The 15,818-nt window shown below is 35.9% G+C and overlaps 1 protein-coding gene across 28 annotated transcripts in view; it reads left to right on the forward strand.

The window, feature by feature from the left end:
- Nucleotides 1–15,818, forward strand: part of AFDN (afadin, adherens junction formation factor) — a 213,111-nt gene that overhangs the window by 180,425 nt on the left and 16,868 nt on the right. For 17 of the 28 annotated variants that reach the window (XM_043511310.1, XM_038394715.2, XM_043511308.1 and 14 more), the window contains 7 exons: nt 1,371–1,436; nt 1,616–1,689; nt 2,300–2,418; nt 3,641–3,835; nt 4,135–4,226; nt 4,697–4,885; nt 7,405–8,436. In XM_043511310.1, the coding sequence (XP_043367245.1) occupies nt 1,371–1,436; nt 1,616–1,689; nt 2,300–2,418; nt 3,641–3,835; nt 4,135–4,226; nt 4,697–4,885; nt 7,405–8,436 (1,767 nt within the window). Of the gene's footprint in view, nt 1–1,370; nt 1,437–1,615; nt 1,690–2,299; nt 2,419–3,640; nt 3,836–4,134; nt 4,227–4,696; nt 4,886–7,404; nt 8,437–10,141; nt 10,178–15,818 lie in introns of all 28 variants that reach the window. The other 11 variants (XM_038394708.2, XM_043511318.1, XM_043511306.1 and 8 more) reach the window with 1 other exon arrangement.

The following is a 15,818-nucleotide window of genomic DNA, read 5'->3' on the forward strand; positions in this document are numbered from 1 at the left end:
TATAAATTCCAAGCAGGTCTCATTTTCTGTAAGTGCTAGTGTTAGAGTCAGTGGGATTAGGTTCCTTAGGGTGTTGAAAAATGAGCTTCAGACCTTGTATAGGTTATCAGTATTAATCCAGATCAGCTCAGTAAGGGTTAAAAATTGTTCTCATTTAATGGATGTTTGGCCCCTACATGAGATGTGTTTGGGTGTCAGTTCCAGCTCCCATGTCACATTCTCCACTAAGATCTGCATCGGCACTACTTCTGTTGTCTCTAGAACAAGCTCCTTCCCCATCCACCCACACCGGTAATCAGGGTTGAGGCATGGTGGGGAGGAGAGGAAATTTGCCTTGCTGCAGCTCTATAGGTAAAGAGAAGACTTCATTCACAAGGGCACTCAGGTCAACTTTCACCAATACTAAATCAGTGTAATATTTTAAGTTGAAGTTTATGGATTGTTTATAAGTAAGTATTCACCATTTATTATTAAGGTTTCCTGACGTTTTCCATGATAGAATCATAGCCATTTTGGGCTGGAAGAGACCTTAAGAGGTAATTTAGTCCAGCCCCCTGCACTGAGGCAAGACCAAATATACCAAGACCATCCCTGACAGGTGGTTGTCCAACCTGTTCTTTAAAACCTCCAAAGATGGGGATTCCACAACTTCCCTTGGTAATCTTTTACAGTAGATTTAAATTTTGGACCTGTCAACTATTAAAGTGAATTTTTTGATTGCATCTCCTTTCTCCTGTATCCATTATTTATTATTTGTGTTATATAAGCACCTAGATGCCCCATTGTGCTAGATGCTTTACAGATATGTAGTGAAAGACAGACTCTGCCCCAAAGAACTTACAGTGCACTTTTCTCCCTTTCCTTAGTCATCTCAAGGTTAAATAAATCACCTCCAAACTGCCCTCTGTTTCACCAGCCAGATGGCCAGGGTAGCAGTGAAATGCTTTAGTATACCATGGGAAGTTGAGGATACAGCCAGGTCCTTGTGCTGGATTAATAAATATACCTATAAAACTACAAATCCTTTCATTAAAAACGGATTACAAGTTAACTGTTAAGCACAGGTTTAATAAATCTGTTTCTTGTTGGATTATTCCTAGTCTTTTGATTGTCATGGAACCAAATAACCTTTGCCTGTACTCTAGTTGCTACAGTTTCAAGACGCCTAATATTAACGCCCTTTTCTTTCTTTGATGTCATGAAGATGTGAACTTTTTCCATATCACTCGTTTTGTAAGTTGGGGAAGTTTTTTTAAAATGAGTCATCAGAGTTGATATATTAAAGTAACAGACAGATTCAGTTTCATAGAACACTTTCTTACAAAAGAGAAGATTTAAATATGACCTCATAAATGTCTTTTTATCCGCAGGGTGCAGGTCAAGATAAACTTGGAATCTATGTCAAGTCTGTTGTAAAAGGAGGAGCTGCAGATGTGGTTAGTAATGTTTGTAAATATTAAAGTTGTTAAAATATCAGATAAATTTAGAGATTGCTTCAATAAAAAATTTGTAATTCTCTTAACTGGACTAATGAAATGTATTTACATTTATTTTGATTAAGCCCATGTAAGGATTATATATATAAAGTGTTTTCTTTTCTTGCGTGTGTAATTAGGATGGTCGGCTAGCTGCAGGTGATCAGTTGCTCAGCGTGGATGGTCGAAGTTTAGTGGGTCTGTCCCAAGAAAGGTACAGTATTGCTTTCAGATGATGTGAGTTGAGGAAGCGAATACTCTTTGTAAAAACAGAGAGAGAGTGCAGTGAATGAAGGGCTTGGTTAGTTTTGTGAAAGAAATATTAGTTGGACTTAAGGATATTTCTGTCTTGGTTTATATTGGTTCCATATAGCCTCAGGAACAAAAGCTTATCACTCCATTATTTTAGTATGTTCAGAACAAATATTGCTATAGTTGTGATACAGGTATCCATATAGAAACATCATTATATTAAATTCTTAAAGTGTATACTCTCATTCATAGTATAAAATCTTTTAAGCAAACTGGTCCTAGCTTTTGTCTTGAACATTTTGACATTTGGCATTGAACTGTGGAAATTAGGAATAACAACTGCCTGCGTACATTCCCCATTTTATATTCATAAATCTCTAGATGCTATTTTCTGACTGTCCAAAGAGAATAAGTGACTTAAGTGTGAAGCTGAATAGAAAAGAAGTGCTGTGGTGAAACAGAAAATGTTGTTGAATGCTTGGTTTAGCAACAGTGACATAAAAACAATTGTATAGAGAACACCAATTAAATAATACTATGCTTAGTTCTCTTCTGTTTGACTCCTGTCACAGGGCAGCAGAGCTTATGACAAGAACAGGTTCTGTAGTGACCCTAGAAGTAGCAAAACAAGGAGCAATTTACCATGGTCTGGCAACACTGCTTAACCAGCCATCCCCAATGATGCAAAGAGGTAAAATAAATAACTGATTAACATTTTCATAAGATGATGCTGCAAATTTAGGCCCTTTTCCCCAACATTGGTGAAAGGGAGAAATAATCCCTGAACAATCCATAATGAAATATGAACAATTAGAAGATGCAGCATTTTACTCCTGTAATTTACATGAGTTGCATAATTCATCTCATAAAGATTTTTGCATGTGCTTCTGGGAGTAATGTGAAGAGGTGGAGAAAACATATATACATATGTTCCTGTTAATAGCAGTAGTTTAGCATTTTATACCCAAAATTTTACATTTTAAACAGATGTAGAATCCATGGAATGGCAATATAACTTCTCTTATCTAGGAGTAAGCTCAGTTGTAACCATTGTTTAAAGTTGTATTACATACACAGTTCTAATCATCAGTAAATGTTTTATCAACACTTAAGTAGAAATACTATATAATTTATTTAAGAGCAAGAGGAATTTACAATCTAAATAAATGGAATACACAAAATTCACAAAGGGACGAAGAATTCAATTCACTTTTTCTCTGTCTCCAAAAGAACACTGATTGCAAAGTTGCTATGGTACTTGTGATTACCAGTAAAATAATTTTAAAACAAAACAAGCCATTGGGCCATGTATGGTCATTGATTTTTCACTGAGAATCGTGTTGAAATGACAGTTAATTTTCTATATCTGATCCTTTAAAACCTAGTATTCTTTGGTATTTTTTCCAAATTGCTTTTCCCCCCAATATAAATCAAAAATTTCTTTCAGAGGTATTTTAATGACCATGTGGCAACTTTATATAAATTTTCATTGATTAAGTTGTAATGAGGAGCTTTCTAAAGATTATTAAAGAATGCTGCAATATAGGAAGGAAAGAGTTAAAAGAATTAAACCCTCATTACTGCAGTTTACATCACGACCCCAGACATGATAAGCCTTTCAGATTAATCAAGAGACTTCTTTCAGTAAAAGTGCATCTGGCTTTGCTAAATATTGTGGTGTCTTTGTTTCAAAAACCTTTTTGAAGCCTGTAAATCAAAGGAATCTTGAACTGTCAGTATAACAGAATGGGATTGTGTATCTGAAGAATTCTAACTTTTAAAATCCAGTATGTTATACTAGAAGATTCATTTTAGCTATAAAAGTTAAGTAACGTTTTTTAAACAAGAATAAAATAGGAAACAGTTGTTCAAGTGGATAAGAACAAAAATTTAAAGATTTTAATCTGTTGCAGTTTCAGACCGCCGTGGCTCAGGTAAACCCCGACCAAAGAGTGAAGGTTTTGAGCTGTATAATAATTCTGCTCAAAATGGATCACCTGAGAGCCCTCAGCTGCCTTGGACAGAGTATAATGAACCAAAGAAGCTGTCAGGGGATGACAGACTGATGAAGAATCGAGCTGATCATCGCTCCAGTCCCAATGTAGCAAGTAAGCTAAACTTCACTTCTGTTCTTTTTAAGAATAATTTTTTTCATGCAAATTATTACTAGTCTTTGAAATCTAAAAATTGGAAGACGATTTGATTAAAATATAGACTATATTTTAAATACTGACACAGTAATAACTGCAGCAAAATTTGGGGAAAGTCATTCATTAAAGAGCAATTATAACTAATTTAATTAATGCTTTATTATTGCCACATTATGAAGTTTAATTGTTTTGTTCTATTACATATGACAAATTTCTGTTACTAATGATTAACAATGCTTACTTCAACTCTCTAATAGATCAGCCACCAAGCCCTGGAGGGAAGAATGCTTATGCTGCTGGAACTACCACCAAGATAACTTCAGTTTCTACTGGAAATCTTTGTACAGAGGTCAGAAGTGGCAAGAAAAGGATTGGCCGTTAATGTCACTTAAATTTCAATAGAAGTAGTGTGCTTGGGTTAAGCTGAAGTTTTTATTGAAGGTTTTTAATAAATGCCACTGTTCAATTATTTGTATTTATTCTTTTTTACTGTTGCTTTATCGATGTTCAGTCAGCAACATAAATTGTCACAAAATTGTGGTTATTGCATTGCTATTCACATTTTTTATTATTATAAGTAAATTTATGCAATAAGCATTGTGTATTTAGTTCCAGAGCACTCAAACCCTGAATCATAATTACTAGTTTAGTTTTGATCTTAGAAAGTCTTAGCTTCAACCAAATAAATATGATTCTGGGATTAAGAACAATGCCTAAAAATATACTTGTTAAAAAAGAAATGAGAAGTTAAAATAAAATAAAATCTGCAGAAATCTGTATGATAGATCAGTTTTAACCTATCCTCTCTATCTTTTACAGGAGCAGACACTGCCACCAAGACCTGAAGCTTATCCTATACCAACACAAACCTATACCAGAGAATATTTCACATTCCCAGCTTCAAAATCCCAGGATCGAATGGGTCCTGCTCAGAATCAGTGGCCAAGTTATGAAGACAAACCACAGATCCAGGCAGAGAGTAATGACTCAATTAGTGCTGCAATGCAGGTTAGAAATAATCTGTCAAGTATTTAAAAACCATTCCCTTCTGTTTGCTGCTTGCTGAAGACAAAGTAATACAAAATATTAGGTTTTCTTTTTCAAAACATTTAATTTTTTTTTTAAAGCAAACTAAGGTCCCAGTTCCACAAGAAGTTTTAAACAGAGAGACCCCAGTGCCTGCATGTAGTTTTGTTGTTGGGGCTTTTTTTTAATATTTTTTTCAGAAATATCTGTAGGTCAAAACCAACCCAAGATCTATAATGAAATGTATTTACTTCTGTCACTTGTAAATTGTCGCACTGTTTTTATAACCAGAGGATCAGTTGTACTATTATGGAAACCATTTACCACAGAGTCTGACATTCTCAAAATATTTAATGTATAGTCACAATATTTCTATGAGATGGAGATAACTATAATTCTCTATTATGTTGATGGGGAAACTGAGGCACGGATAGACTTGCCCAAAGCCTCAGAGGAAATCTGCAGTGGACCAGGGAATTGAACCAGAATCTCTCATCTCTCACTCTAGTAGTGTCCACCCACCATCTTCCTCTGTAAAAACCACCATACAGAGTCCCTCAGCATTCAGAATAAGCACAGAAAAGGTTTAGAATTGGGTGCTAAAACCAAAAGTAGTTTTTGAAAAGCTTTTCTTTCTTGATTCTTGAGGTAGCAATCCTACAAGAAAAGTAGGAAACTGACTCTGGAAACCTTACTTGTGAGAGTAATCCTCACTCATGCCAATAGTGCCACTGAAGTCAATGCATTAATCACTTGAGAAAAGATTATAGGTAAAACCTTAGTATGATTGTGCTGATATGCAGTTGTTGCCTATAATACACTTCCAGTTTTCACATCTGTTAAGAATTTAGAACACAAACCCAATGTTCATTTAACTTTCATGAGGGTTTAAGATGGAAATTAACGCATCATATTATAGCTAATAGCTATAAAAATATTTTAGCTAAACATCAACACCTAAATACCCCACATTGAGAGAGCTGCTGATAGGTATAGACCTTGAGTTGCAGCATGAAACCCTGATTCCGCCAGGAAAAATGCATTTTACTAAAGCAAATGGCTGGGAGTTTGTTTTTCACAAGTACTTGAAAAGTATACGTTAGGTTTTCACAACACATATATCAATCAACGCTTTTCAATTTCATTGTTAAAATAAAATCAGCTTTAAAAATCTCACAGCATCGATTTACTTTTTAATGAAATCCACAAGCATTGTTTTTAATGGGGTTTTATTTTTGTTTTAAAAAGCATAATTTTTCTCAGTTTCAGAATCATTTCATTATTGTAAAATCATTTTACTGGATGATCGCTTCTGGTTATTTTTTTGTTGTCAAATTAACTAGTTATTCACTTTTAAGGAGCAGTTTCATCTAAATTTATATTTGGAGCCATGGTCATGAAAGTTGCAGTAACTAATGGCTGACTTAAAATGCCTGTTGTATCATCTAAATGCATAAGTCATTAGCAAACTATTTGGCTAGGTGCATCTTCCCAGTGCTTCTGACACAAGTAGCTATGTGTTCAGAGCTACAGAACTAATAGAGCATAAAATATACACCCTTTCATCCCAAACAAGACATTCTTTCTAGTTCATAGTTAAGGTCATTGGTGGGGAAGCATGGAGAAGTTTGCATTGTTAGTCTCTTCCACTGTCACTTGTGGAAAGTCTGTACATTCTTTGTCAATACTGAAAATTTTCTAATTCTCAAATATGAATATTTGCTTCAAGAAAAAAATAAAATCTTTAAATAGTTTTCATCAGCCTAATCATGTTTGAGTATTTTTCATATCCAATTGAATTCCCACTTTCTATGCAGTAATAGTAGTTAGTGCTTGATATCTTTTAAAATGCTGTAAGTGTGCAAATTAATAAATGCTTAATATCACTGGGAGGTAGTTGAGTAAGGTGTGGCATCTAAGCACCCACATCCTCTACTGCAAATAATTCCCACAGTGGCAAGAGAGGGGAGAATGCCCCCAGTTGGGTAAGTGGATGATTCCCACCCTTCCCTCAGCACTCTTTGTGTGTCTGTGTTCATGAAAGAAAAATGTTTGTCTGCCCAGCAGTAAGCTGGACTGGAGAGTTATTGCACTTGAGTTACTGTTGCAGGCTGCCTGTGTGTTTGTAAATGGGTAAGAGCTGTTAAGGATAAGCCCTGAGACCTTGAGTGAGATGAGGGAGATTGTTGGCATGAGCTCTGCTTTGTTTTCATCATTCCCTCAGTGCAACATGACAACTCTGCCTCAGAGCTTACAAAGTCTTCCTGGGCTTGCATGGTTTAAAAGGCTCAGTGGTTTTGTGGTGTTGCGGACATTAAAATCTTGAGAAACTTTCTAGTTATGAAAAGTTCTCTACTTTACCAAAAAAATGTAAATGTATTGATAAGAAGGCTTTTTGTGTTGTAGAAATGCATTTTTTGTCATCCATTTGTTTTTTATTGGATATACATTTTATTATATAAAGATTAACTAATATGCATACTTCATTTTATTTCTTCCAGCGTGCAGCTCATTCCCAGGAAGAACTTCGAGATGATAAAGTTTTTCAACCAGAAAGGAATCGTCTGGAGATGGTTATAAGAAAGGATGTAGAATACATTGATCGAAAGTCAGACAGTGATCCATGGATGAATTCATCTGTGGATTCCAGCACATCTAGCCAAGAGCATCTGAACCACTCCTCCAAATCTATTTCCCCTGGTTCTTGTTTAACCAAAAGTGGACCCGGCCGTTGGAAAACTCCAGTCATCAACCAGCCAACACCAGTGGCAGTTTCCCAGCCAATCAGAACAGACCTTCCTCCACCTCCCCCTCCTCCACCAGTGCACTATGCAGCTGATTTTGATGGACTGCAAATGGATTTGCCTTTGCCTCTGCCTCCACCTCCCCCTCCAAACCAGCTAGGAATGCAAGTGTCTTTGCAGGTAGCTGCTGCAGAACGTAAAAAAAGAGAGGAGCATCAGCGGTGGTATGAAAAGGAAAAAGCACGTCTGGAGGAAGAGCGAGAGAGGAAGCGTCGTGAGCAGGAAAGGAAATTGGGCCAGATGCGTACTCAGCCACTAATTCCTGCACAGCCTATGGTTCCTCCTGTTTCTGTGCAGCAGGTGAAACCAGAAAAGCCTTCAACGTTGCAGAGGTCCCAGGACACTGTCATTCGAGAGCTACAGCCCCAACAGCAACCCCGAACCATTGAACGAAGAGATCTGCAGTACATCACCATCAGCAAAGAAGAACTGTCCTCCAGTGATAGCTTGTCTCCTGATCCCTGGAAACGGGATGCTAAGGAGAAGCTAGAGAAGCAACAGCAGATGCACATTGTGGACATGCTGAGTAAAGAGATTCAGGAACTTCAAAACAAGCCCGATCGTACAGCAGAAGAGAACGACCGCCTGCGCAAACTTATGCTCGAGTGGCAGTTCCAGAAACGACTCCAAGAGTCAAAGCAAAAGGATGAGGATGATGATGAGGAAGAAGATGATGATGTGGATACCATGCTAATTATGCAACGGCTGGAGGCTGAAAAAAGAGCCAGGGTAAAAGGGGGTAATCCTTTCTAGGCACAAGTATAGTAAACATTTATTTAAACTTGTGTTCTTTAATAGACTGGTTAAACAAAATATGAAATTGTCACAGGATAAAGGAGGACTGGACTGTCTTAATGTCCCTGTCTTTCATTATATAGAAAATGCTAAAGAAAAATGTTGTAAACTACCTTAGTTTGGCCAGTTAAGTAGTGTATTATAAAAGTACAAAGCAACTGACTGCAAAGATAAGAGCAAAATCTTTTTCCCTGGCTGTAAAACTTTTCCTTCAGAGAAATGGCATCCCCTATGTAGATAGGGGAAAGGTAGTCATTGACTGTAATTCCCTCAAAGTAATGTACACAAGTTTATGCCTGGTGTATGCTCTGGAAGTTTTATTTATAAAGGATAAAAATGAAGGTCTTTGGGGAGGGGACAAAAAAGGGTGGTGTTTCTTTAGCATCTTTATTTTATTCTAACTCTCCAATAGATCTTATTTGGCTTCTTTACTGGTGAAAGCCGTTTATATTTACAGCTGTTACATGCAAGAAGGTAATGCAACTGTATGCCATCTGTTAAATTTATTCTGCCCTTTCTGTCTTCACTGAGAAACTGTTTCCATATAGAAACTATTTTTTTTCTTATAAATCATAGCCCCAGGAATACTGAATTTGCAAGTTGACAGTTTTGCTTTGAAGGACTTATAAGCTAGTTCCTTAGTTTGTTGAGCATCTTTACTGCTATTTGTCCTTCTAAGAGTTGATCTAATCAGCTCCGTAGTAAGCAAATGCCAGGCATTAAGAAACATTTGTGCACATTTGTTTGACATTGTAGAATAACTGTCAGATTAAGAGAAGTATTTTTTCTTCCGGATTCTTTCTGGCAGCTCTTGGCTTTGTATTAGCTCCATTGGCACTAATTCCTAAACTTAATCTTTGTGCCCTTGCCATAATCTGTTTCTTTCCTTTTACCCTGTGGCTAACTTTATTACTGTTTTGAAGCAATAGATACCCCACACTTACAAACTGATGAAAGGAAAGGCTAAATATATCCTTGGCCAGTGTTGCTAACTTTGTGATTGTAACACATAAGCAGTTGCCTATGGGCATTAAATTCCATATAAAACTGCCATTTGCACAAAAAAGTCTTTAACATTTTTATTATTGCTTGACTAAAAAACCACATCATTAATGGGTTGAGTAGCCAACTGTATTGCATAACATTATATCATTCTTCTCCAAAAGGATGAATTTTAAATATTAGCTGTTAGTGAGGTTTTCCAACATTTTAGAACATTAGTGGCTTTACACAATACTAGCCTGAATTATAACATGTAAAAAGTTTCCTACAGGGACTAAAATTAGCTGTTTGCTTGCTCTTTTTTCAAGATAATGTCTGCACTTCTGTTGTATGTCATTATCTATAATGCCAGAGATGCAAATAAAAATAGTGTCTCTAGGATCATCATTAGCTTTGTTTTTTTGAGTGTCTGAATAGCTAATTTGAAATGTTATCACATTAGGACACTGGGGTTTTCACTGTTCAGACCTTTCAGCAATCTAGTGTCCAAAATTCTTAATTCCTTTTTTTTAATGCCTTTCTAAAACAGCTGAAGTATCAAATCAAAGGGAAATGCTTTTGGCATAGTGCAAATCTAAACTTACCTTTATTTTCACTGTGCATCTTTTTTTTTTTCCCCTTCTCTTATTATCTGCAGCAGACTGCTGTGCCAGCAATCTCTGTTCTAGATTTGGTATGTTCTTGTTTCTTTCTCTTCAATACCTCTTCCCCCTCTTGATATTTTTGTTTTGTTTCTTTATTAATAATGATCCAAAATGCATTGGATGTTGTTTTTGCCATTTCTGGGGTGTTCTGAATCAAGATGTGATACAGTAAGTTAACTGTAAGCATGCATTTTGAATGTTTCTAAATCTTTTCTTACTCCTCTCCTCCTACTTCTCTTGTTTAAATGTTGTGTTCTACCCGTGGCTTTGAATTGTTTGCAGTTGTGATCTAATATGAATCTCTGTATTTGATATTTCTGTGTAACTATATATTTATAACATCTTACTAAGCAGTTGGAAGGAACAAATTGTGGGGTGAGATTTTCTCTGTTTCACTTATTTCATTTTAAGTCCTAAGCCAAAGAAAACTTGTCCTGCCGTTCTTCAGAGATTTATATGAACTTGTTTTAGCAGCTTAAATACACAAGATTTTTAAATCCAGTGACATCAAAAATGTACGTGACCTATTACTTTAAAAAGTCATGTTCCCTATCCTCCCCCGTGATGGCTTTGTGTAGCAGTTTAGCTTCTCCATTGATTAGCAGTAAACAATAAGTTCTCTTACTTTCTTATATTTTTCTGTAATAGAATGAAGCACTAACTCAGGTCAACAGCTCCTGAACTAGTATGTCCAACTAATTCACAAACATAATCAGAAAACTTGTCTCTTACTTTCTTTTCCTAAACTGCCATTTCATTTGGATTGATACCATTCATTTACATTTAAAATTGAGATGGAAAATCTCTTGTTTAAGTGGTGGTTTTAGGGCAGTAATTGCTAAACCAGTATATAAAGGGGTACCTATTGCCAGCATTGAGAATGAGCAGATAATTGAAATGTTTCCTGTAGCCCTCTAGAAAAGAAACTCTCACCTTTAAAAATTAGTTACTGTATAATCTGAATGCAATTCATGTATCTGAACCAATGCGTGGTACAGGTCCCGTAGATACAAATTATTTGTACCACTCAAAAGATGAAAAAGTGACTGTGCAAAATTTTGCCCAATTTTGGTATTGAAATGCAAATACTGCTTTATAAGACCAATGTATAAAATGTATGCTTCAGCTAATTTATAACATGTATTTAAAACACTTACTACTGTAGTATCTCTGTGCCAGACTACTATTGTTATAACCAATCTCAAAGTCCTCTGGCAGCAACAAAACAGGTGAGCTTTCTCAGTTGTTTTCTGAATGAGACAAGTACATTCAGAAAAGCCATGGATATTCCTGCTTTTGGTGTTGCCATCTCTCAAGGTTTTTATCACACTTCTTGGAATATTTGGTGTTTTTCTTAAAGCTCCAGTTCCTGCAGTCATTGTGTTAAGAATCTCATCTTTCATTTTTACAGTGTTCTGGAGAAAAGTTTGAAAATGTGAACCCTAAAGGCAAAAAAGCAGAAGACAAATAAAAAGAGCCCCAAATGTATTATTTTAAAAATTTCATCATTTCTAAGCCAAGCTCATGAGCTTTTTTTAAATCTTGTCTGATTTTTTGAATTGTTGGGGAGGGCAATATTGAACTTTAGTGATAATACTCCTTACATTTTTGTTGCACCTCTGCCATATCATTTTATGTACCCAAGATTGTCTGCTTTCTACAGGAAAATGAAGTTGAAGAACATTCATTGTATATTTAGACCTGTAGAATGAACAGTGTAACTTCTATGTTCAAAAAGGCCCTAAAGTGGTTAATGAAAACTTCAAAGTATAAAATGTCAGGTTTCGTGTTTTTCCTTTTAAATTCTGTGGGGCCATTATTGATTCTAACTGACCCTCCCCTGTATTAAGCCTCTATATAGAAAGATAAATTTTTAAAATATTTTATAACTTTATTTTTAAAAGTTCCTAACAACCCCATCTTTATTCTGTACAGTTTGAAGTCCCGTGCACACAAGCCATTCCCATGAATTAAGCTCAACAGCTCCTAATACTCTAGCACTGATTTCCTTTTTTACCCCCTTGGGCTGTTATGTGAGGGAAATAGGGTATCTAATTAAGATTAGATATTTAGTTTATTGAAGCTGTGCATTAAGTTTTGGGCAGAGTCACATCATGCTGCCCTGAGAGAACTGGAGAGCATAATTGGTACTTTTGCAGTCTGGGCTACTACACACTTAGCATATCACAGCAGTACCATGTGAGAAGAATTAGCAGAGTCACAATTAGTCCGCTGTTAGAGGAACAACTTGGAAGAAGTTGCTTGGCTGTTGTCCTGAGCTAGACTGTGTTGGAAGTCCAGGTTGGCCACACAGTAAACCAAGGATTATGGGACCTGATGAACTCTTGACATTTTATATGGTAAACCAACCTACCTAGGATAGAGGAGAAGGGAAAGTTCATGCTTCTGTACCTAGTGATCTATTAATTATTCTTGGATGTCTGTGTATACTGCTCCTCTTTTCTATTCTTTACTATTTAAACAAAAAATACTTAAGGAAAGGTACTGAATATAGAGCAAATGAACTTTTTTCATGTTACATGTAACATGTCTCTCTTCACATAAACAGTACTTTGGGTCTTAAGCTGTACTGCACGTCTTGAAGTTATATTGACAGGTGTCCCTTTAACTGAATGTCAGACCAGACAGATGTGTAAACTTTAAATTAAAAAAAAAAATTGTATTAGAAAAGACTACTCTAAATATTCAAACTAGTGTATGGGAATCTTAATTGCAAGAATCCTGTTGATGTAAATGGGACTTGTGGGTAAATTTTCATCTCACTGTTCTGAAAATTGAGAAATTAAATGCGCTTTACTTACCTCTTGTAGGGTTAGTATAGTATACCAGTGCACACAGTCACAAAAGCTAATTGCTTCAAGCAGTATGGAGTGCCTTGCCATCTCAGCAGTCCTTTCTTGATGTGTGTGACTACTGCTAAATAGAAGCTAGTTATCTAGGTCATACAGAAATGAGGTGTCATCTTGTAGTGATCACTCGATCCTCTCCCACTTCAGCCTTATTTATCACTCTTGGCCTGTTTCCTAGGATTTAGGTTTAGAATAGCCTCTGATCTGGCTGGCACATTCCTACCTGATACAGCTGTCCTTCCAAAATTACTGTGGTCAACACATTGATATCAGCTCCAAAATTGGCACATTGCATGGGGTTTTTTCTTCCTTTTTTGGTGCTCTAGAAATACAAATAATATTTCTCTTTAAGTGGGACAAAGTCAAAAAGTTCTCCTTTATTCTCTCATTAAGACTTATTTTTGCCAATTTTTTCTTTGAGTGGAAAAGTATTTTTCTCGAGGACATTTTTTTCTGAATTTTTCATCTCTCCTGCCCTTCCATATCATCATTTGGTACCATAAGATTAATTCTTATGCTAAATTGGTGAATTGTTGTAAAAGGGGGAAGGGAAGAAGAGATCTTTATTCCAATAGGCTTTTAATTGTGATAAGTTTTTTTTTATTAACAGATCCATTCTTTTATAACAGATATTTTATAAAACTTGTTTAGTTGCTTTCCCTGTTGTACTGAGTGTATTTGAGCCTTCTCTCTACTTTTGTGTAGTGTCAAAAACTATAAAAGCCACTTACTTTCCTGTAACTGGAGTTCAAAGGTAACATCCTCTGAAAAATATTCACCAGATACATGCCGATATGAATACTAAATCATTTTTATTTAAAAAAAAATAAATCGATCACTTTGACGACCATGAACTGGTCTTCAAAGATTAGCACACTCTGGTGTTTGTAACTTTGACCATCTAATCAGAGGAATTCTCAGCTTTGACATGCATACTTGATAATCCTCTGACTTAATTATGCATGTAAGGGTATATGAGACGACAGTGATCTATAGAGGATGTAACCTACAATCAGACACCAGCAGATACATGTAAGTTAATCCAGTTTTCAGGGCGTTTAGCAAAGAAACTAATTCTTCCTTAACTGGCAATCAGATAAAAAAAGAAACTGAATATTTTTAAAAAGGTATGTTTTTAAAGAATTTTGCCTAGGTATTTCCATTTTTAGGTTAAATATTTTAACAAGAAATTGTATATTTATAAATCTGATGGCAATCATTTAATGGAACAATAGACTCATTTAGATTTAGTTTAAAAAATTCCATTGCAACATTAGGAAGCCTTCACTCAATATTTGACACTGGATATCAAAATGAAAGTTTAAAGGGTTTTTTGTCTTCAAATGCATATCCTCCCTTCTGTTGGTGTTAATTGGAGTTACATGCTCAAATCGATGGGAAATAGGGAGAGAATTTAGATCCCTTATATGAAGATTCGCTGCAGAAATATCATTGTCTCTTCCCACTATGCTGTAATCTGTCGGGGTATATAGACTCTCGGGCTGCTGCGCAGGCTCTAGGACCCTGAAAGGTGGGAGAGTCCTAGAGCTTGGGCTGGAGCTGGATTCCCAGCATCTACACTGCACTTAAACAGCCCATGAGCCCAAGTCAGCTGGCACAGGCCAGCCAAGGGTGTCTAATTGCAGTGTAGACATACCATATATGTGCATGAACTGCTTGATTGTGAACAAGAGGAGACTGAATATATTTAGCAGAAAACCACATGTAAACATTATGACAACTTTAGGAAACACAGAAGTAAAATCAGTTTAATAAATTTTACTGTGAAAAGTTTAATGTAAAAATATAAGCTCATAGCAATAAGAAACATGACTCAACTTTGATGGCAGATAGTTTCTGTACTTTAGAGATATGTTGTTCAAATGAGTACTCTCTCCATCATAGGCAGCAGTTCCTGAACCGCTTCAGTGAACCATGCAAAAATATATTTGTAGTGGTGCTAATTTGTCTGATCAGTGTATTATTATAATGTCTGATAGACAATTGTATCTACATTTATCTGAGGTTTATGTATTAGCAGTGTTAGATTCAAGTAGCCAAAGATTTACTTCATTGTCTGTTTTCCTTGTGCGGATCTGTTGTAGAAACACTGGGAGGGAGACTTTATCTTTTGAGGGTATTTGTAGACTTGCCACATGAGCCTCTTACTTTAAATGGATTGACTCCTTGACTAAAACGTCATGATTGTTCAATGCTTTAATCCCAATCTAAAATAAACACGCTGGTAGCTGTTGGAGCTGTGGAATGTTGATTCCAAATGTCTAATTTCAGTTCACCTGTGAAACACTTATTACTAAAGTGGTCTGGACTGTAAGTCACTATACTGCTGTCGGGGTCCAGTACGCGTATGTACAATCTTACTAGCAAGGTAGTTTTTAAATAGAGTTTAATAGAATTCTGCTGATTCATTTTAGTTAACTATATGTAGAATTTCCCATAATGGCAAAATGTAGGTGGAACTGAACAGTCCATGTCCCCAAAAGTGTCTCTGGTTGTGTACAGCTGTTGTAAAACTCAGCAGCGAAAAGAAAGCAGTACATTCCCTCCTATACATTTCTCATCCTTTATGTGCAACAAATTTTAGAAGTTCTGTATGGTTTTTAGGGACTTTCAGGGAAAATATAATATAATAAATTATAGTTGGACAGGGAAAACTTTATTGGTCTGCTGTAGTGTAGTGTTTTGAATTAAACTGGTCAATTTTTAAAATGAATGCTCCAGGTATGTGCTCTCTGACTTATCCAGGGGGAGGTGATTTCATAAACAATTAAAGACAAGT

The sequence above is a fragment of the Dermochelys coriacea genome, chromosome 3, assembly GCF_009764565.3.
Source record: "Dermochelys coriacea isolate rDerCor1 chromosome 3, rDerCor1.pri.v4, whole genome shotgun sequence".
NCBI classification, from domain to species: domain Eukaryota; kingdom Metazoa; phylum Chordata; order Testudines; family Dermochelyidae; genus Dermochelys; species Dermochelys coriacea.